Source organism: Bolinopsis microptera, chromosome 6 (assembly GCF_026151205.1).
Source record: "Bolinopsis microptera isolate Bmic1 chromosome 6, MBARI_Bmic_1.0, whole genome shotgun sequence".
NCBI lineage: Eukaryota > Metazoa > Ctenophora > Tentaculata > Lobata > Bolinopsidae > Bolinopsis > Bolinopsis microptera.
The window spans coordinates 2,407,924-2,431,378 of record NC_087077.1 but is presented as its reverse complement, the minus strand read 5'-3'; the positions used below and the strand labels follow the sequence as shown (position 1 = coordinate 2,431,378).

At 35.1% G+C, this 23,455-nt stretch overlaps 3 protein-coding genes across 3 annotated transcripts; all 3 read left to right on the top strand.

Annotated features, from left to right (window-relative positions):
• Positions 1-6,385: 6,385 nt before the first annotated feature.
• Positions 6,386-13,637, top strand: LOC134816949 (ELAV-like protein 3). The gene is made up of 6 exons (XM_063826008.1): positions 6,386-7,449; positions 11,208-11,411; positions 11,672-11,809; positions 12,644-12,728; positions 12,873-13,081; positions 13,252-13,637. The coding sequence occupies exons 1-6, from the start codon at positions 6,387-6,389 to the stop codon at positions 13,539-13,541; spliced, it is 1,989 nt and encodes a 662-aa protein (XP_063682078.1). The 5' UTR covers position 6,386; the 3' UTR covers positions 13,542-13,637.
• Positions 13,638-17,838: 4,201 nt separating this feature from the next.
• LOC134817243 (uncharacterized) lies at positions 17,839-21,965 on the top strand. Its single transcript, XM_063826384.1, has one exon. It carries the CDS (start codon positions 17,839-17,841, stop codon positions 19,156-19,158), a length of 1,320 nt encoding a protein of 439 aa, XP_063682454.1. The 3' UTR covers positions 19,159-21,965.
• On the top strand, positions 20,099-21,965 carry LOC134817244 (ELAV-like protein 2). The gene has a single exon (XM_063826385.1). The coding sequence runs from the start codon at positions 20,099-20,101 to the stop codon at positions 21,386-21,388; it is 1,290 nt and encodes a 429-aa protein (XP_063682455.1). The 3' UTR covers positions 21,389-21,965.
• Positions 21,966-23,455: the final 1,490 nt, after the last annotated feature.

The window sequence follows — 23,455 nt, the reverse complement described above, 5'->3', positions numbered from 1 at the left end:
GATAAAGTTTAATCAAACAAAAGTGTAATAATTGCAATGTACATCAAATTACAATCAATTGTGAGGCTCTGACAAAAAAAAGAAGAAAGTACCAAAGTTATTTAGATAACACGAATTGTACATTGCTGTTATGTGGAAATTACTGCCAAACTATCGTCTGAATGAGGGATAATTTTCAAAAACTTAACTTGAGTTCTAGCAAAACTGTGCATTTTGCTCTAGAGACACATTTTTTGGAGATTTTATCAGTGATGATTGTCTAAAATCACCTAAAAGCGACAACTTTTCAGCGGGGGTGCCAACCTGCAACATTTCGCCATTGAATTACAGTGAGCTTTTCTGAACCCTCTGCAGAGTACGGACTTTTATGCAGCGGCGAAACGTACCTTTAATAGTTATATGCCGATCGATCCGGTGATTTTTTTTGCCATCCCCATACAGCTTTTTGCCGCCCCTATACACCTTTTTGCCACCTTCTGGGAGCATTTTGTACCCCCAAATATTTGTTTGCGTCCATTAGAACATTCAAGTAGACAGGATAATACACAAAGAGCTGAAATTCGGGAAAATGCTATCACCCTGTAGCTGTGGAGTCGTTCACATATTACGAAGTCGCTGAGGGGGAGGGAGGGGGTTTCTTCATGATTACGCTAGTGTAATTTCAACGCAATAGCTGTGTAAAACTGATTACGGAGGGGAAGGGGGTTAAAAATGGGCTAATAATAAAATGTGAACGACCCCCATGGTGAACGACCCGCAATGGTGAAATGACCACCAATGGTTGTCATGCCCAGAGTGTCTGTAAAATTTGAGTGCAAATTACTAAATATTCTAACCCAATTTTAACTGCAAAAAATGTTTACTGCATAAAAATCTAAATCGAGTGTGCTAAATCCTATGGCAGTAAGAACAAACTTGAATCGATGCATTTTGGAATGCTAATTCCAAATCACCCAACACGACATCTGGGGTGAAAATGCTTCTCTATTGAGTTATCAGTGAAACACTAAAATCTGACCCCAGTGACATCTAGTCTAGGGATTAGCTAAGGATACATCGAATCTCAGTGAAAGTACACGTCTGTGTAATGAAGTTGTGCGGAAAGTTATTCAAAAAGATATATCCAGCAATGGTTCTTATGAAACTACATGTGGTTAATCACCCTCTAAAGATTTCTAAAAGTATCTTTTTTAGTATTTAAAAAAATGTTTCTAACAGTATACAGATAACTTTAGCAATGGTAATTGTCTAGCTATAAGGATAGACACCCTCGAAAAATTAATAAATCAATACAATGGATTAAATGCTATGAAAATGGTAAAAAATTTTAAAAGCTGGGGTAACAAAATATTTCACTAAATTACAATTCACTAAAAAATAAATGGTAAAAGTAAAAACCACTCATTAGATAAAATTACACAGTGGAGGTTTTCACTGCAAAAAGCAGTTTGGACCATTATCCAACAAGAAAACAAAAACTTAAAGTTAGTTAAACAAAAACTTTATTAACGGCATTTTTACAATCAATGAATATCGTATTATATACATACAGGAAAACAAATTTTTTAAAGGAAAACAAATTTAAATTTTGGTATTTGGTAATAACAATCAAAACATATCATATCATAAAAATAAAGCCGCGCGTTGGTTGACTGCCTCAGTAAGGCGAATAATTTAATCTTGAAGGTGCCCTGCGCATTTACAGAACCTTATGCGGCGATCACATATTCATGACGACCTGTGAGCACCAAATTTAATTTAAAGTTTCTAGAAATCATACATCAAAGTCTAAGAGTTACTCATGCTTTTGGATTATAAGAGTGCGGATTGTCAGGTATTTCATTCATTCATATTTAATCGGTTTAAAGCTGTATATTTAGAACTCACTATTGTTTAAACTACGAAAGCAGAACGTAGATAATGGACAATATACCAACGACAATACCAAAGACCCGAGTGCCGCATTGACTTTTCCGGATCCGTTTTTACCGAAGGCTTATCCACCAGTTACTCATGCTGCATGTATAGTTTGATAATATTTTGTCTTATCTCTAGCAAGCACTGTGTAAATTTAAATGTCGTATTTATTATAGAAGAGCCAGCCAACCTCCGCATTATAATCTTTTGTGTGCCAAGTTCGTTTATAAAATCTAATCATATAATACTTTACTCTACTCCTCCTATCAGTTAGAGAAAAATTTAACTTCCATCCCAAAAATATTACTGACCTAGCCGGTTTGCTATCCGATAAAACACTAGACCCTACAAAATTTACTGCCACAGCAAGAGCAATCCATTCAATTCTCTCTGTGAACGAAAATTTTACAGCCTACTATAAGAGCCCAGATTTCCACTCAAATACTGGCCATAGTCTATGTAATAAGCGCCATGAGTTGGCACAGAATTTTTTGTCTCTGATTTTGATAAATTTGGTACCAAAAGTTGCCTTTAACTGTGAATAATGAAAATTCACCGTGTAGCACGATTCGTTGAGATGTATGTGGGCCTCCTGTGCATTGCAAAAGTGTACTATGGACGAAAAATGGTTAATTTATTGCTTAAAATGCCTATAACTCCTAAAATATTGAATATTTTGAAATAATTCTTACAGAATCGTAATGAGCTTAATCAGACGCAACTTTTGATACCAAAATTATAATATTTAAAGCACCAAATTTTTCGAAAATTTGTTCAAAATTTTACACAAGGGGGGACCCTTGTGTTCAGATTAAAAACTTTTGAAAAAAAATTTCCTTTAAATCTTAAAATATTAGTACTAAAAGTTTCGTCTCGATGAGCTGATTACGATACCATAATAACTATGTGATAATAATTTAAAATGTGAAAGTTATAGGCCAAAAACTAAAAATTTGCGCGAAAAAAGCACGCGCGGCGAACAAGCGCCGTGTAGCATTTTTTCCGAAAATTGCTACACGGTGGATTTATTTTATTCACATTTTTAGACAACTTTTGGTACCAAATTTATCGAAATCGGAGAAAAAAAGTTCTGTGCTCGGGCTTGGCGCTTATTACACAGACTACCAATGCATAATGCTATAGGACCTCAAAAATAGTTTTATAAAACATTTCTATTTTATCCCTACACATCTGTAAATAACTAGAATTGTGTAACCTTAAATTATTTCAGAATTATAACTATTGTGAATTCAATAAAATAATTATCACTTTTGTATCCTTGTATCCTTGTATCCTTGTATCCTTGTATCTTATAATAAGATTGATCCAATAATCTAAGATGAACGGTATATCATAGCTCATCGTTAGGGGTCGTTCACATATTACGTAATCAATATTTAAGCAATTATATAATATAAAATTTAATTTTCCACTTTTTGTAATCAACAAATATTGCATATTTTTATAAATTATATAAGGTCCGTTAGCAAAATAAAGTTGTATCACGTCGTGACCCCCACGGTCGTTTCACTAGGTCCTGACGATACAGGGGGAGCAGCGCACTCGTGCGCGGCGGGTCATACATCGTATGACAAGCATAAAACTGAATAGGGTGGCGGCGCCCGGATGTACCGCAGCTTGCACACACACCCATGCGCGCGCATTGATCCAGCTAATTTTTGTTTTACGTTCTGTTAAGCTTTTAATGCAAATGCAATGCATAAATAAAAAATTTAGACCTAAACATCAAAAACCTAAACATCAAAAAAATTTAAATTAAAGAAAATAACAATCAAAAATCAAAAATTCTTTAACAATATATATAATAACAACATAATGTTTACAATCATAAATATTAGCAAAAATAAACATTTGATGAATTCGAAATTGAACAACGCCGCGCAAACTGATAATATTGAAATGTTATATATATAATTGTCATACGTTGTATGACCGACGCGCACGAAGTGCGCGGCTCCCCCTGTATCGTCGAAGACGATACAGGGTGAAGCGACACAGGGTGAAGCGACCGTGGGGGTCACCACGTGATACAAATATATATTAGGTTTGACATTTTATTTTTAAATTCAAAAATAAAATAAAATAATCTGATGTTTGAACCATGAAAATAATATGCAATTGTAACACAATGCACTACTAGGCGCATGCTGCGCATCAAATAACGATTTTCACTATACCGCAGAGATATGCATACAAGTTGCGGATAACAAACTTTGTTAATTAAGCATGACAATACAATTTTAATTTATTCCTCTGCTCTAAAATTTAGGAAATTTATTAAAATTAAAACGATTCCCATATGTTATAAATCATTAACTCGCTAAAATAATAACAAGTGCTTGAAGCATACTAATTTCTTTTTAAAAGCAAAAGTGGTATTGTATTGACAAAAATTGAGTTTCTTGAATTATGATAGGATATGAATGAATCAAATAATTACTTTAACGTCGGCCTTTTTTTATCTTACTCATTAGTCAAAGAATTTAAGTAGATAAAGTTAATGTACATTACAATTTATGGTAGCTTATCTATATCAATGGATCCAGTAAGCCAATGGATTTGGAAAATTCATCGGATGTATTTTCTGTGTGTACTTATCTAGCATGATACATTTTGAAAAATTGTATGTACTGCGTTAGTAGCTACGGATCCAATAAATCTATGCGACATTGGACATATTCTGTAAAATGTTTCCTCGGCATACTCATCTGAATAATCTCATCTACATTGTCGTGTACTGTGAACACAGTACTATTCTACAGTATTGCTAGAAAAAACCTATCTTCGCTAATCATTTCAGGCCTTTATCGCAGTTATGGTCATATTATATGTCTGTGTTCCGTTGACCTTGTGATTCAAGAAAACAACAATTTCAAGAAAACAACAATTTTATTTAGTATCAATTAAAGCAGACAAAAACATATTTTATATATATATAACTAGCACGAACTTTAGATCAGATATCTTAGGGGACTTGGAGTAGCAAGAGATTGACTAGAAGGTATATACCTTTTACAAAGATACGTCGAGAAGAATCCAGGGTGATACAGGATCGGAGAGTGCAGACCAAAAGTTTACGCACCCACCTTTGCCTCCTGAGTTCTTGGTTGGATAGAAATTTATGCAAACTTGGTCGTTTATACTCCAAGTCCCTTTCTTAAAAGAAGTAGTATTAACTATGTCTAGAGTTAGCTTCGTTCAATAATAACAATATCAATATAATCAATATCAATACCAGATAAACCTACCGAATAAATTATTAAATATCAATTAATTCATTCCGATAAGAAATTTTATAAATTTAGATATTTAGTATCTAAAAACATTACAACAAATGGTTAAAAAGCGCCCAAAATCGATTTGAAAGATTTTCTGTCTATAGTACAATCATGATAGTAATAGTAAGTGTGTGCCGCTGCAATTAGATTTGAAGACTACAATTTAAAATTGTTTGGAGTCCAAGTATCTTTTAAGTCAGCTGCCTGTGCTTGTATTAATAGTGCTTTTGTTCTCAGTTTTATCAAGCTAATGGACGGTTCTAAGCAATTGCTTGAATTTAACTTAAGCTTGGCTGCATTAAACAAAAAGGTATTTGATTTATTCACGAGAATAACAGTGAGACTCGTTGCACGGTTTGAAATGTTGATAGCCTCATAAAGGGAGTATGGGCAGTGGTACTTGATAATCTTAGAAAATTCTAAGATGCAGTGATATTTGTACAAGTTTGTGTAGTATTACAAAGTATATAGCCCTTCAATACACTATTTTGTACCAGGGTATGATTTTATATGGCCATGGTGCTTAGTTATGACATTACGGGTAGCACTTATATCTCTTTTTGGACGTAATTTACATTAAAATTGGTAGCAATGGACCATTTCCCCAGTTTATAACTGGGCTCTACCCATTGCATTTGGTTGATGTAAAAATTTGGTTGATATACAAATTTTTCTCAATAAATATCATCTATCCCTTGTAGCTCTTCTTCTCAGGTATCACTTATCAGGTTGAAGGAGACACTGAATATAGGGGTGGTCCATGCCTTTGCCTTCTCACGTACACTTCTAACTGCTACTATAACTAGCACACTCCTCATAATATTTGGTTGATGTATCATTTTATAACGTATTTCGGCTCTTCTTTATTTGTTAGCTCAAATGTCCGTTTCCTAGATCCAAAATAAAGATGTTCTAGCTTTTCAAAATCAGTACATTCTTTACATTTGTAAGGTTGCATTTTGAAATTTTAGGTGTTGGATGTGGATTTCTCTATACTGGATTTTGAAAATCAGTAGACATGCACAGCACCAAGTTTATCAAGAAAACCAGTACTGTGTTTAAAATAGACTTCAATTCAGATTTATCAAACATTTGTTATTTTTATTTATTACTTATTTTATATAGTGTAATGATTAACAGCGAATTTTAATATCACAATTACAATTTAGGATGACTACTCTTTTAGACCACCCTGATTTGACACCTGAGCAGAGGAAAAACCTCATCCTCAATTATCTACCTCCTGACATTGATGAAGAATACCTCAAATCCCTGTTCTCTAGATTAGGTGCTGTGGAATATGTTAGAATCATTAGGGACAAGGCAACTCAAAGAAGTATGGGTTATGCATTCGCAAAATATTTTGACACCGAACCTGCAGATAAGGCTGTGCAAGAGTTTGATGGTCTCCAAATTGGAGAGAAAATAATGCGTGTCAACTATGCAAGGCCTCCATCTGAAAAAATAAAGAACACCAACATTTACATTGCAAATTTCCCTACTCATCTGGTTGAGGCAGACATCACCAAAATGTGTCATGAGTATGGACGCATCATCTCTTATAAGCTGCTTTTGGATGCTAATAACCAAAGCAGAGGGATAGCTTTTTGCCGCTATGACACTAATGAGGAAGCACTTAGAGCTATTGAAGGTTTAAATGGAAAGGTTCCAGCTGGAGGCAGTCTCCCCCTTCAGGTAAAACTTGCAGACAAGCCCTCAGAAAAGTACCAGAAGATAGAGAACCAAACCAACCACATATTCACCATGAATCAGTCCTTGAGAGACAATCTCAACGGAGCATACCCTCAAATTCAACAGAATTTCCATCCTTTGATGACTACTCATCCTTCAGGTGGGCACAGGAATCTTATCTTTGCAAGGGATCATCCTTTGTCAGGTCACTTTTCCCCCATCCAAAACACTATTCCCCCTCAACTGCAAGAAATTGCTCGGTCTGCTTACTCCCCTCTTCAAGGATGGTGCCTGTATCTGTGCAATCTCGCTCCTAACATGAATGAACATGGTCTGTACAAGTTGGTTGCTCCCTTTGGAGCCATTAGTAGCGTGAAGTGCATGTCTAACCCTGATGGAACATGCAAAGGAATTGCATTTGTCAACATGCCCCATTATGAAGAAGCTGCACTTACCATCAAAGCATTGAATGGCACTGCAGTTCATGGCAATCTTATTCAAGTTGAGTTCAAGAAAAATTCCCTCAAAGCTCGACAGAACTAATATTTCAAGTGAGTAATTTACCCTGCTTTATTGGTAGTCGTCACTGCATGGTTTGTGTATGTGTTCACATAACTATCATAATTAAAGAGGCCTGATTATTTTGTTTGATTGAAAGTAATAGTAATTAGAATACAAAAGTTATCAAAGTAACAAAAGTTTGAGGAATTGAATATTATTGTATTATGATATTTGACCCTCAGGCAAGCTGTCCACTGTCTGGAGAATGTATCTCTGCAACACTGTCTCCATTTCAGCGGTATTGTGTTTTACCAATTTTAGCTTTTCAATTCCTATATAATGCAATCTAAAACTTTGTAAACTTTAGCTTGTCTATTGATCGAAGGTGTGTGTCAGAGCATTCCTTTAAGTTTGTTAAAATTGGTCAATTTCTTTTATCAAAGATAGTTATTTGGATTCTGGAGGTATGATGATGCAGCCACGAATACATTTTATACTGCTGTAGTGTATTTTGAAATATTTCGGAAACAAACTTTGCAAGTTTGGCCTGTGGTATATTAAGGGTTTTGTATCGTTAAGGTGGCACAGCTTAGCTAGTGGGCATAATTGGTTATTGAGTGTGCTTATGATTTTCATTATCAGTTTGCCATCTGTTGACAGCAATTAAATAATTGGATTCAAATTTTAGCTTTCATATCCATAATTTTCAGAAAAGTTATTTAACTGAATTAACTTGAAATTTTACAAATGCAATTGTTAATTTTGGGATAGTGGTCGTAATTTTACCATCCAATGATGATTTTGTAATTTTCTATCCATTTTCACAAGTTTTTATAAGTTGTTGGCAAACTTCTACCCATTTATGAGATATGAAGTTTTACATTCTTTTAATGTATCAAGTGGACAATGTTACAATCTTTTGAGTTAACTCCATATTTTCCACTTTTCTAAAGTCTTGGCAAAACTACTAACTTTTCAATTAACCATTGTTAATCTTATTTTATGTAGTGCATGTTGATGATGATGAAGAAAAGGTTTTTTGCTGTTTCACATAAATTATAAAACAAGCATTATAGATAGAATTTCATTTAAATGGACTGTAATACCAATGGCAAAACATTCAAAACATTTCGTACTTGTTATGGTGACCCAATTTTTTATATGATCGGAGCTCCAATTCTAAAACTGTAAGTTTGCATGAACACATGTTTTTAAGAATAATGACAAGACATGATCTAGGTAGTTGTATAAAAATATGTTTAAAGGATAAACATTTTTCGTTAAGCCACTTATTGAAAAAGAGTTTTCAACTGACTGACCAAGGCCATCATGTGATGTTTGGTTTTAAAAAGTATTGGGCCTTTACTGTCAGTGTAACAAAGGAAAATTGTTATCATATCATTATATCATGAACGTAGTTTAGCTTCTATTCGTATGATGATTATCTTCCGTTGTTCTCTTTAATTTTGCAAGTTCTTAGCTATGTAGTATGAAATTGAAGGTGCTTGAATGGTAGAACTTATTTTGGTGGAAAGTATTTAGATTGTAATAAGTTTAATCAACTTAACAAATTTTTACTTTTTTATCATTTTTAATTTTAAATTGTAATATTTTGTTGGTGCTTTTGAGAGGAGGTTTATTGTATTTAATTCAGCTTTTCATTTTGAGTTTGGTGCAAATAGATAAGATAAAGGAACTGCCAAAGCTACATCTGCTAAATAACTTTGACTAACAGGCCCTTTTAAAAACTGCAATTGACTTCAGGGAATGATTTCATGTTAATTATATCTGTTCTTTTATCGACCCTGTAGATCAAATTAGAGCCTTAAATGCCAGGTTCTTCTGAGAAGTCCCCAATAACATGTGTTACGAATATGTAGTTACAATATCTCGCCATGTCAGAGGATAGCTGGCAGTTCCAACTATTGTTTGTTCCAAACTATAAAAATGTTGCTACACGAATTGTTGTTAATTAAGTTATGCTATCTCAAAATATTGATCTTCAGAGTCCGAAGTCTTTGTTCTTTTATCAATAACTGCTAGAGTACTAGCTAGTTTTTCAAGAGAACTTTGGCTTACAATGGACATTATAATATGCTATATAAAGTTCACCGGCTGTTCTAATAAGGTAATGGAGGACACTTTACTATCAGATTATGGCAAGGCGAACATTTTTATTGAAAACAATAGTATTATTTTAATACACCATTATATCAGAAACTTATCCGAGGGAAATTGAATCGGCACTTCTATTATGATCGGAACCGAATTCAAAGTTTGACTTAAAACTGACAAAAATTACTCTCAAGTTCCGTAATTATTCATCTTCAATTTAGATTATAGCTTGGGACCATGCAGGCATCGTTATCATGTCCTTAAACAAAAATTGCCAGCCTCTATTGCCTTGTCACAACAGCTGGTGAGCTTGATATGATAATATTTTAGAGCTTAGTCAAATACATGGAATACATTATAGTTTTATGGATTAATACAAAGATATGAGGCACATACTATAGCTATGGTTAATATGGGAATTATGATTTGCTAATATAAAACTCTTGTAGCCAGGATGCATGAAGTCTTGCAAAACATCGTTTGTGACCACCGTTTGTTAAATATATTGCGAAATGAGTAACTCTAGTACATTATAGTGTTATCAATTATACTGCTTTTGCATTATAAAAACAGTTTTTACTGTTTTCTGAAAATTACAGTTCAGTGTCAGTTACTTTTTTTGCTGTTTGAAATAGAAATATTGGCGACTTTTTAACAACCAGGTGGTTAACAACACGATGTTTGAAAGATAGTCCTGCATCTTATATGATATGGATGATATGATATGATTTTACCTTTACATATAATAAGTTCTTAATCTTATCGACTTACTTTATCTGTATGTAATCAAGTATTGATATATCTTAACATATTATTCTACTCTACTTATCTACTTATCTACTTATAGATTATTAGTTATTACTCTTTATAATAACCAAAAATATAAAAAAGTATTATAGCATCTTTTCTTTATTGACTTGTCCTGATATTATTTCAGTGATAAGTTGAATTCCTAATCGTATGATATTTGTCTTAGGTGCTCTTTCCAATAAAGGTGTAAACTTTCTAAAAATAAATCACCCATAATGACAACGAATGTCTTATTGCGACCCGGACCACAAATTAAATGTAATTTGAAGTATCTTAGATGAATGAAAAGATCCCTATAAATAACTTTACTAGCCAATAGCTGATACTTCATAGACATTTATTTTTGAACTCAATTAACCTCGAATGCATCGAAGAAACCTTTATTGGCCGGTGCTGTAGTACCGAGTGACCTAAGGCAATTATACTATGATAGATAGTGTTGATATGATGATAAGTTCTTTAAAATCTTAAAAGCTGCGTTAAAAGTTACAATATTGTTCTGTTGGTTCTTATCAAGCTTTCTGTTTCTACGTATTACCTATCTAGTAAAAATATTAAAAAATATTTATCGCTCTCTCTACTTTATGATATGTTATCATAGCATATAATACGTTTTCGTTAAAATATTATACTATTATCTTATCATTATATCAATATATAATATATCATATTACTATAATCGCTTTTAAAAACACTGAAGTTTTATTTGGATTCAAGACCAATCTTCAAAATCACCGAATCACAACATCAACAAACATGGAAAATACTCCACATTTTGAACTTAAAACCACATAAATTCATAAAATAATATTATTATCTTGTACACTAAAATACTATTTACTCCAATATAATCTATAATATAATATCTTCTAGCTGTGGTAGTAATGCATAAGGCGGGCTTTCCTTACCCCAACATGCCACCTCCACCGATGAACCCTGTGCCGGGACCACACTCTGACATTGACGAAACTAATTTGTATGTCACCCAGCTTCCTGAGGTTTTCTCTGAGATTCAACTTCATGAGCTCTTTGGAAGATTTGGCCCAATTGTTTCTACAAGGGTCATGAAAGACCAATGTAAGCGCTCTTCAGATAATGACAAACCGTCATCAACGGAATGAATATAATAATACTACATATTTATTATTTATGTGCAGATCATAAACATAATATTTATTATTTATTCGATTAAATGATTATCGATTTTTGCACACAAAAAAACTATAACATAATATTATTATTGCATATTATGATTATTCGCATATCATTATTATTCTTTATTAGGGCATGATTACCAACTGTGCATAGACCCAAATTTCAATTCTGTCAAATTTCAGCTGGGAAGAGTCGGTGTAAAGGTTTTGTGAAGTTTGCGGAGAAGATCCACGCAGAACAAGCCCTGAGGGAATTGCACGGTTCCTGTCTTTTCAGCCCTACTGAGCCTTTACAAATCAAATTTGCTAACCGATCAGCCTGTAAGTTACAGGCCCCCTACCCTACCTACCCGTTCCTCTTGGTATTTTCTAGAATAAATCAGGGGCTCAGCTCGATCAAGTATCCTCACTTTTATTACAATCAAAATCTGTTGAGCATAAAACTTTCACATCAAAAATGGGTTGACTCACATTCAGACGACCATGCATTTCAAAGCACCGAACATGCACCATATTTTGAAATACCAAACAATTTATTGAGTTGTGGAATGTGGGTCCACACACACCCCCGTCATCGCACATCATTTTTATCGAATCCCTGATTTCATGGGCAACCGTTGCAGTTGTTACAATCGTCGATTATTCTGTGGGGAAGGCTTGGACTTGTGATATTGCTTCGCTATTTAACAGTTACACCATTGAAAAAATTACATTTTCAACCTGAGCTAGGCGCCATCAAGTACAAGCTGTTCACCGATAAAACTGATAAGAGCTCATACTTACAGATAATTGAATCATATCGGAACCCAGATATTATTGGAGAATATTGTAGTATTTTGATTTCATTTAACTTTAAAGTATTTCTTATCTAATGCTCTAATGAAATATTTGATGTCGATGTTGTTCAACATTAGATCATAACATTTGAAATTTTAATATGCCTGTATAAATTTATTCCTAACGCAGAAGTAATATCACCACAAAATACTATAACTGTAACGTACCATTTCAAATCGCTTTAAATCACGCTCATCCTCATGAAATACACTTTTCAATCTGTAATCAAATTACAACTGATCGAGTACTTGAAATGAGTACTTGGAAATGATAAGTTCAAATACAAGTGCTATAATTCTCACAATAGTGTTACTATAGCAGGAGGAGTGTCCAACATGCCCGGTCGTTTCAACAACCAAGAATCTGGCGGACCGATCCGAAACCGCCAAAATCCCTCCAACAGGTACAGCTCTTTTGAGACGTTTTTAATTTATAGGTGGTGATCAAGGTTTAAAATGATACGGCAATCGGCCCATTTGTTATTTAAACTCCCTGCTTTGCTTGTGTAAGCGATTAATTAATAAAAATTGAACTATTCCTATCACAGGTTCAATCCGATGGGTGGACAAAACAACGGTCACAACGGAGACGGTCAGGGTTATCCTAACTACCCTCCTACAAACGCACCTGTAAACATGTACAATCACCCTCCTGACCAAGCCCAACGACCCCCAAACCCGGACCAGCCCCCTCCCAACCATGATATACCCGCTCCGACCGAGGAAATGATCTCTAACTGTTTCCATCATACACAAGGTGAGGTTTTTAATGGTAGCTTAGGACTGGTAATGTGTTATGTGTAGTTAGGCTCATTTAACTAGCTTTTAGAAGTTGTAATTGTTGTAATTTTTGTTAATTTGTATTGTAGGCAGATTGTAAAATTAATCATCGCATAAACAAGTTGTTCAGAAAGTTTCTTCTTTCAGGATGGAGTCTGTACATTGCAAATCTAGAGGAAAATGCAGACGAGCTTGCCATTTTTAAGTTATTTTCACCCTTTGGTGCCATTTCCTCAATTAACGCCATGGTTGACTCTGAGACCGGTAAAAGCAAAGGTTTTGGTTTCGTCAACATGCCACAATATGACTCCGCCTTCGAAGCAGTCAGATTGATGCACGGTGCCCAAATAGCACCTGGCAAGAATCTAAGTGTCAGTTTTAAGACCAACAGAAGAAACAACCACAGATATCCTAGCAGCTCAGGTGTCAAGTTGTGAACTTGACCTCTCCTGTCGACAGGAGTTGTTGATGGTTATTCACATCTACTTTGTGAGACTACTGCGTGAGCTGGCCTTGGTTGTAATCTATTTATATCATGTTGGGTGCCAAATTGACCGGTAATTGGATTATATTAAACTCTTGCAAAAGGATACAGAATACAATATAAATATAAGTAATAATATTTAATTTTAAGTAGGTTTTTTTGGTTCTTGAGAGTAACTTTCATGGGCACGTTAATTAATTTGTTTGCTTTTCAGAAAACTCTAAAAATCAGATTTAGATTTCGGACATTAGATCTTAGGCAATGTGGACTTCTTCATTATTGAATCAGTTAAATATTACTGAATTTATCAAAATATCTACAGCTACTCTTGCAGTCGGACCTTCGTTATTCCCAGCAGGCAGAGTAGAAAGTTTTAGTTAATTCACTCTTTAGAACTTTAGAACAGAAAATATAAAGATAACCTCGTTCGTGCTGGTTATTCAGATAGTCACAATAGAACTTGCCTTAAAACTGACATCTAATGACGATTCGGTGCTGACTGTAACGTTGATTAATTCAAAATTTATGCAAAAATAGCTCAATAAGATCCTTTTAGTTGTGAGCGATAGTTGAATTTTAAGCCTTGATATAGAGGTCTGACTGTAACATTCTACTTTAAGCTTTTATCTTCATGCTACACTCTTTAAAGCTCTTATACGTTGAGGAAAGTCTTGGTTTGGTCTAGTGCGGATATTGGTTGGGCAACTTTACAGTTGACACGTTAATCAGGGTAGTAACAGTGTGGTAACATATTGTATTACATGGTAACAGTGTGGTAGCAGTGTGGTAACAGTGTGGTAACATATTGTATTACATGGTAACCGTGTGGTAACAGTGTGGTAACATATTGTATTACATGGTAACAGTGTGGTAACAGTGTGGTAACATATTGTATTACATGGTAACAGTGTGGTAACAGTGTGGTAACATATTGTATTACATGGTAACAGTGTGGTAACAGTGTGGTAACATATTGTATTACATGGTAACAGTGTGGTAACAGTGTGGTAACATATTGTATTACATGGTAATATTAACCTGCTGAGTCACATACTCTGTGGAACACTAAAGCACAAAGCAACTAAGTAGAAGGTGATCTGCCAAAAATCATGTTCCTAGCAAGATATTGTATTGGTTAAACCTGAGAAACTGACTAGCAATTATAACCTGGTCATATCACGGATAACCTGGTCATATCACGGATAACCTGGTCATATCACGGATAACCTGGTCATATCACGGATAACCTGGTCATATCACGGATAACCTGGTCATATCACGGATAACCTGGTCATATCACGGATAACCTGGTCATTATATCACGGATAACCTGGTCATATCACGGATAACCTGGTCATATCACGGATAACCTGGTCATATCACGGATAACCTGGTCATATCACGGATAACCTGGTCATATCACGGATAACCTGGTCATTATATCACGGATAACCTGGTCATATCACGGATAACCTGGTCATATCACGGATAACCTGGTCATATCACGGATAACCTGACAACTACAAACTACTTTTGTAAGTCTGAATCCCAGTACTACTACTCTGTATACTGTAGAGCCCGGGAGCCGTTATCAGACTAGTTTAAAAGGAGCCGTTATCAGACTAGTTTAAAAGGAGCCGTTATCAGACTAGTTTAAAAGGAGCCGTTATCAGACTAGTTTAAAAGGAGCCGTTATCACATCAGACTAGTTTAAAAGGTGTAAAATATTGAATAATACCACCTCTCTATAATACTATACTTACATACTTAATCCCCACACCATAATAATATATGTCTAATCTCATAGTTAATGATAAAACTTGTCTAGAATAGCTTATTTTGTGTACCAAAAAGTCACTGTATTGTTGACTGTATGCTCTGTGTGTGTGTGTGTGTGTGTGTGTGTGTGTGTGTGTCTTTTTAGCTTCTTAATATTAAGAAGTGTATTCAATAACGCAGTGATTTTGCTGATACTCATAATATTTATATTGCATTATATTATGATTAATATAATTAATAATTGATAATTTATTAGTTTACTGTAATATCATGTGCTATGAATCTTGTTTTGTATTGTAATTAATATGCTGCATTAAAAACTGCTAAAATAGAGTCTGTAGGGTGTGGAGTGTAGAGTGGTTATTGTTTCAATATTATCTCATCAAGTCATGCTCAGTTATATCATATTATCGTACTTATCAATGGTGAAGGAATGCATGCTTTATTTCCGATTTGATCATCGTAACGTTGACGTCTATCTTGAATGCTTACTTTAAGATAATGCTTACTTTTACATTTTAAGCTTAAAGAAATGCAAAGGAAGTTCTTTGCTCCTCCATCAATTTTATCATGAACTTATGATAGGGCATTAGACTTTATTTTTAATTAGATGTTACAGTGAAACCCCGATTTACCGTGGTCCCCAATTTACTGCGGGTGTTTCCTTTACTCCGCGGTAAATCGGGGTTTTACTGTACTATGACGTAAATGACATTTTCATTAGCATCAGTATAACGAGTCGACCATATCAATAATTACAGCCCTCAGACCAATCTGGACACGATGTCTAGTAACAAATAACTACTGGGTATGACCTAAAATAAATAGGCTAAAGCCTGTGTCATAATACATCGTTCATACATTTTAAAATTATATAGTGAGTAGTGACAAGACATTGACAGAATAATAAAATTAAGCACTAGCCGGCGAATTTAAATTGCAATGAATATTCACTGTGCATTGTAATGAGTATTCACTAGCGCCATATCCTACGAAAATTTTCTTCTAAAATAAATAAATAAATAAAGTCAATTTTTACAGCACAGCAATATATATCTAAATATCAGATCCTCTGTAATCATAATGTATAAAAAAAGGAGCTTTACTCTGTGCTGAAGGATGAATCAAGGCAGATCATGGTTCTGTTAGCAGGCCACCCTAAAGCAAAAGCATTTTCCATTGCATTGGGTTATACTAATTTTGTATTTTTGCATTACACAACGTTTCATCTTTCTTCATATAATTACAGTAATTGTAAATTGTAGATCCGGAAACGATACAACATGTACATTAGGCACAATAATGTACAATATTCCGTACATTATTCCGTAAACTATTACAAAAGTAACCTAACTGTACATGTACCTACATCATGGAAGTTACCAGCATGAAATTATATAATGGTCGGCTCCTAATCCACGTAATTGAGGGATTCGTATTTCAGTTTTTAATGCAGCAGCAGAAATATTGTCTAAATCTATATTATATTTATTACAGGTTTTAAAATATAGTATGTTTATATAATTAAAAAGTTTAAACTTAAATTAAATGCTTCGGTACTATCGAATATAATATTGCAAATATGATATCAGTTGTTATGATTAATGTGGATAATAATTTATTTGTTTCATATTATAATAATAATATAATAATCTTCCATTATATGATTAATGTTCGAGGTTTTAGTCGAATCGTGGCGTTTTTATGACTATTAATTTCAAAAGAAGGATCAATTCTTGCAGTTAGTCACATTGTTAGCTAGTCATTAAAATTCTCCCCACATCAAAGCACATCAAACGCATACATATTATGTCAATCCTACAACAATCTTTTCTATCAAATAGTTATAGATTATCGTCAATACTCTAAACCCAGTATTTTTATATGATTGTTTCCTTTTACTGTAGTATACATATCAGTTTTAAATAATCATTACTTCACAATTTTACTGAGATGACTTCTGGTCAAAGCATAAAATATTTCAATATAGATATTGTATCTACACTATACTCTCTAGGTAGAAACAAAAGATAATACTATTTATACGTTTATTACAACCTACATACCTCATTTTGATTATCTAGAAGAATTCAACACTATTATGATAATATAATGTGTATTATCATGACATTCCGTGATACATTCACTCTATTACATGGACATTTACATTTTACACCATATTATCAAGTACTGGCTTTAAGTGATCATTTCTCAAGGAATGTGCCAATTGCCATGGTGGTGGCAATCATCTGAGATCTGAGTATGGATTATCCAGTCATAATAAAGTTAATCAATGACATATTTTCATCACTTTCCACACAATACCAAATACCAAACATTCCATCAGTGCTTCACTTACCAGAGTTAAAACTGTATAATATCATATTTTTTCTCGGATAATACTACTGTTTATCTGAAAATATGTCCTTTAAAAACTCTTTACTGTTTAGGATAAAGAACAAGGTTTAAGAATGGCCGATCGCAAAGTACTTCAAGTGACCAACATAACACACAGTGCCTCAGATGCCGACTTAGCAGATTTATTTAGCGTTGCCGGAGACGTTGCTAGGACCTCTATAATACAATCAGGATTCCCATACTACGCGTTTGTGGAATACTTTAGCCCCCACGATGCCATGCGTGCACTAAACTTGAACGGAAAGTTCTTTGGACCTTCAAAGATAACTGTAGAGCTTGCAACTCAGCCTTTTCCTCAGCAGCCTCTGCTCGGAGCAGCTCCTGGTATGAGAATGAACAACGATCCAGTCTTCAGAAGACCAATAATACCCGATAATGATCTTAGACCAATCCAAAACAACATGAACCCTATTAATATCCCTAATAGATCGATAGTAGTTCAACTGAATAAACCGACCAACATAGCTCCCGAACATGTGACCGAGGTGTTGCTGACCAACATTCCTGTCTCTGTCAAGGAACATAACCTCCATCAGATATTTTCCGAGTTTGGTGTCGTGGTTGATGCCGTCATTGTGAAAGATGCCTCAGGTCTGACAACTGGTCGAGGTAGTGTTTCTTTCGCTTCAATGGAAAATGCAGTCAGAGCAGCTTCCTCCATGGACGGAAAGATGTTGGAAGGAGGCCATGCTAGGTTGATGTGTGTGGTTAAAGATAACCACATGATGAATCCAGGCAACAATGGACCTGGTAACCGTGGAGGACCCGGTCCAGTCAGGGATTTAAGAGCCAACTTATCTAATAATAATAACTCAAATATTCGACACCACCCGTACCAGGGTAACAATATGCCCAACCCACCCCACCAACCGTTTAACAACAATGCTCCCCCCATGTTTGGACAAGGACCTCCCCCTGGCCCTCCTCAGGATCAATTCCATCAACATTTTGATGCTCCTCCCAACAACATGAACTCTCACTCTACGTTTAACGTGCATGGTAGAGAGCCCCATTCACTTACAACAGCCCCCAATGCCCCGGTTATACAACAGCAAGCTGCTGCTGTTTACGTTGGGAACCTCCCTGAAACAACTTGTAGAAACTGCCTGCTTTATCAACTATTTGCACCGTATGGAGCTGTTTCCTCTGTTAAATCTATGGACGTGAAGGCACCAAGAGAAGATGTCAAGTCAAATTGGTATGGATTTGTTAACTATAAAGACATCAGCTGCGCTAATGTAGCAATTCTCACACTGGACAAAAGCACTCTGGATGGACAAACTCTGAAAGTAGTTATGAAGACTGAAAAACCAGGATTTAATAAAGGTGATAGAAGAAGTGGTCCGAAATTTGAAGTTAGGAACAAGTTCTAATGTTATAATATAATTTTATCTGATATTTATTATCAAGATGTTTTTATAGTTATCCAGTTATCTCTAAAATAGTATATTATCAATGATTTTTAGTGTACTTGAATAGCTTTACTGTTATTGTTTGACTTTTGGTCAATAATGATCGATTAAAAACATATTCATTTAACTTATTGAATAGACCATTTCCATAACAGATTTAAGACGCATCAAAAGACAATGTTTGAAATTTTAGCTTTCAACCGTGCGCGTGGCAAGAGGTCTGTGTCATTATTTACAAACAGAGAACAGTATCTAGAAATATTTGCACCCTTGTTTTATTGGAATTATAAAGTTTTTCATTCTTTCAATCAGCGTTGATTCATAAATTCATGTTATTTTTTATTGACTACAAGTGACCTAATATTTAAATGATATTCATTGCTTTCATTGTTTATCTGGTTCAAAATTATACGGATACGGTAAGAAATTCCATACTGTTATGTCTCCTATTATACTACTTATTGACTTATCATCCAATGCAGTTCCCAGTTTAGACAATGATTGATGACATAATGTATTAATATGTGTTTTTTTGAAATCCGTGCAAGATGTATCTTAGATACTATTTTCTGTGAATCTTAAATTGGTTGTCCTTCATCAAAATTACTCAAATTGATTTTATTTTAAAACTATTTCATTCCAAATGTTCCATTTTGTATTCACTCTTTCATACCCTCTGGGATTACACTGAAAATTGAATTACACAATATACTGTACCTATTATTGAATGATGTTTTTTAATATTCGATCCGTTGCATCAGTCAGTTTAACCTCGCAATAATTGTGTTATTTCGTACTAGGTACACAAGTTGTTCATTCAAACAAAAATTATGAATTAATTCTTTATCATGTACTATTCCTTTGTTTTCAATTTTAACTTTCTTTACAGAACTGTGATAAGATGGCTGATAAACTGACACCAGATCAGAAAAAGAAGTTGATGATCAACTATCTGCCGAGATCAGTAGAGGTCAACCAGTTGAAAGGAATGTTTGAAAAGTTTGGCGAAGTTGCTAATGCCCACATTGTCAAAAATACAGCAACCAATGAATCCAAAGGCTATGGCTTCATCACCTTTGAAGATGAGAACTCTGCTGTGGGTGCCATCATTGAGCTGAACGGACATCAGATGGAGGACAAGAGATTGAGAGTGGCCTACTCCACTCCAATAGATGATACCAACCGATCAAAAGCCGCACCTGCTGCCTCTAATGATGATGTGAATGTCTATATTGCCAATCTGCCAAAGACCTGGGATGAAAAAGAGCTGACAGCTAGATTCGAAACCTATGGACCAGTGAAACATTGTAAGATCTTAAGAGACGTTTCAGGTGCAAGCAGGGGAGCTGGCTTTGTTCGCTACGAGACTTCCAAGATGGCTGCTGCAGCTATCCTTGACATGGATGACAGATGCCCTGAGGGAGGATCTTTACCACTTATTGTTAAGATTGCTGATGGAAAAAAGAAGGAGAAACCAGTAGCCGCAAGCATCAACCACAGTGGCCTTCCTGGTCTTGTACTCAACCACAACCCTTCAACCGCTAGTGCATTGCAAGCAATGACAGCTGTTCCCCCCTCAAACAACGGGTACACTCAACATTCTCACAACGTTGACCACCGTTACAACCCTTACAGCAAGCCTCCATCTCACTCTCAGACACCACCACCAAGTGCATATTCTCACCCTGGTGCATATCCTCCTATTGGATCTAGCTACTCATCACCTGCACCCTCTGGATCTCACTCAAATCCAAACCCATACTCAGCACCAAGTCCTTACAACAGCACACCACCACAGCACTCTGCACCCTCCAACACTGTCATTCCAGGTTACAACCCTCCCCCTCACTCTCACCCCATGATGGCACCTTCTTCCATGGCACCAGGTCCAGGTCCAGTTCCTGCAGCTGCTATTAACAACAAGAACAACCATTACTGTATCTACATTGGCAATCTACCAGAAACTACCTGTAAGAGTTGCCTGCTATACCAGTTGTTCTCGCCTTATGGTGCAATTGCTAATGTTAAGCCCATGAGCAATGTTAAGCCTGATGGTGGAAACGACCATTGGTTTGCTTTTGTTAATTTCAAGAGCCATGCCGATGCAGCTACCGCCATCCAATCATTGAATGGTTCTACTCTGAATGGAAGAAGCCTCAAGGTTGACTTCAAGACCGAAAAACGAAAGTAGTCCTATCTAAACATTACCGAGTATTAGTTTGTCGTTCTTTACACGAGACAAAAATTTTTACTTTAAAGAGCTTTTAGTGCAAATCTGCACTGATTATAATTTCAAATTCAACCTCTTTACCTGTGCATGACCTCAAGATGTAAAATTTTCATTCGAGTGTTTGTTAATTTTCAGCAATATTAGGACTAGCTCCTTTTCTTGGCAAACTCTCCCTGTTTCTGATTTTTAATGTAACTGTTGAAGGACATTACTTTGCAAACTGCCGGTTTTTGCCGGCATCATTTTAGATATTTATATTATGAGCTTCGGAAATTTTCCATTACTTTTATTTTTGGAGGTAGTTTGTGCTTTATTTCGCAGAGTTAAAAGTTTTGATTTAATCCGAATATTTATGAAACTAAATTGCATTGAGTACCGCTAGCTTATATGTTCCTATTTGAGTTTTCTCAACATTTATTAACATGAGTGTTGTAAAATGTTCCCCTGTCTGGCTTTGCTGAATTTATTGATATTCGTTTATATTATAATATGTCGGATACCATGCCACGAACTAAAATTTACCTTGATTCTAGTTTTATTCCTGTTGTTTTATTTGACTTTATGTATAATTTCATTCAAATTTTAACGGTGTGTAAAATTGTAAAACGTTCAAATTTTATTCCAATTTGCACCTCCAGTGTAACTTCAAGTGCAGTTTTACATTTCTTAATTTTCCAGCTATGCACTTCAATTTTGTTACAAACTTCCTATTTCAAATGACGGTGATTTACTTTATATCTAAATTTTGTGCATTTATAATTTGGTAATTTCCTGCTCTTCTCAGTCATAATTTTACTCTATTCTATTTTCCTTGACGGAATTTTTCATTGACATTGATAAGAAAATCCATCATCCTCTGTTCATATAATACATTATTATAAAAATTATTAAAGTCGGCCTACAAAATTGTAGTTAACAGAATGTTGTTACAAACTAAATGAAACAATAAAAATTTGGCAGAACAATTGCACAAATACGTTGGCACCAGTGACTAGTATAGTGTCTTAGTGGTCTAGTAGAGAATTATATCATACTGTATCACCTTTTTGAGAAATGAGTGAATTGTTCAATCTTAATCATTTAAATTTTCAAAAAGAAGATAGCATAGTTCTATAGTAAATAGTTCCGACTTTAAAGTCCCTAAATATATCACCATTTCAGGATATGTAAGTTATAACCTTATGACCTGATGGAAAGCCGAGATGCGCAGAAACAAAGTGAGCAGTATTTTGCCAAGTGTTATGGAGTTCTGCCGCTCTGCCTCAAAACAGATGCCACACCTCACTACCACTGTCCCATGTCAATAAAATGCAGTTTTGTTTCCTTTGAAGAAGCGTTTGTTAAGGCTCACATAGACGATTGTGCGGTGAAGCCTGCCACAATACCAGAGGAGTCTTACTTGATATGTTCCAAAGTTCAAGCATTTTGTGTTGCGGGGCATGATAAAGCTAAGAAATCTTCAGGACAAAAACATTATCATTGTGCTGGTTATCCAGAGTGTATGCATGTAAACAGTAGACTCAATGCTCTCAAACGACATATTTTCACATGTGATAAGTTAGCCAAGCGCCTTGATCTGTACCCAGTTTGTACAGAGCTAGCTTGCCGACATCAGTACGATGAAACCAAGTTCCATTACCATTGTGATAACTGCGAGTGGACGACGGAGGATGTAGACGATGTTGAGCAGCATCGTGTGGGTTGTTTTGTGCAAGCTCAAGCAGATGTCATGTCGGAGGTGGGTTCTGATCAACATTCCAATGCTGAGCAGGATGAGGAGTACCCAGTTATTGTTGCTCTTGTTTCTAATGAAGATGACTCTGTTGTTATTAATCTTCAGACTTGCTCCAAGAAGCAGTGTATGAAAAGGATTGACATCAAGAAAGAGGTTCAGGAACATTATCACTGTCCCGCTTGTGAGTTCTGTGCTGTTGAAAGGGAAGGAATACTGGATCATTTCAATCATATTCATTACAATTCAGCTACCACAGAAGTCTATATCCCAGAGTGTTATGCGTTAGACGTGTC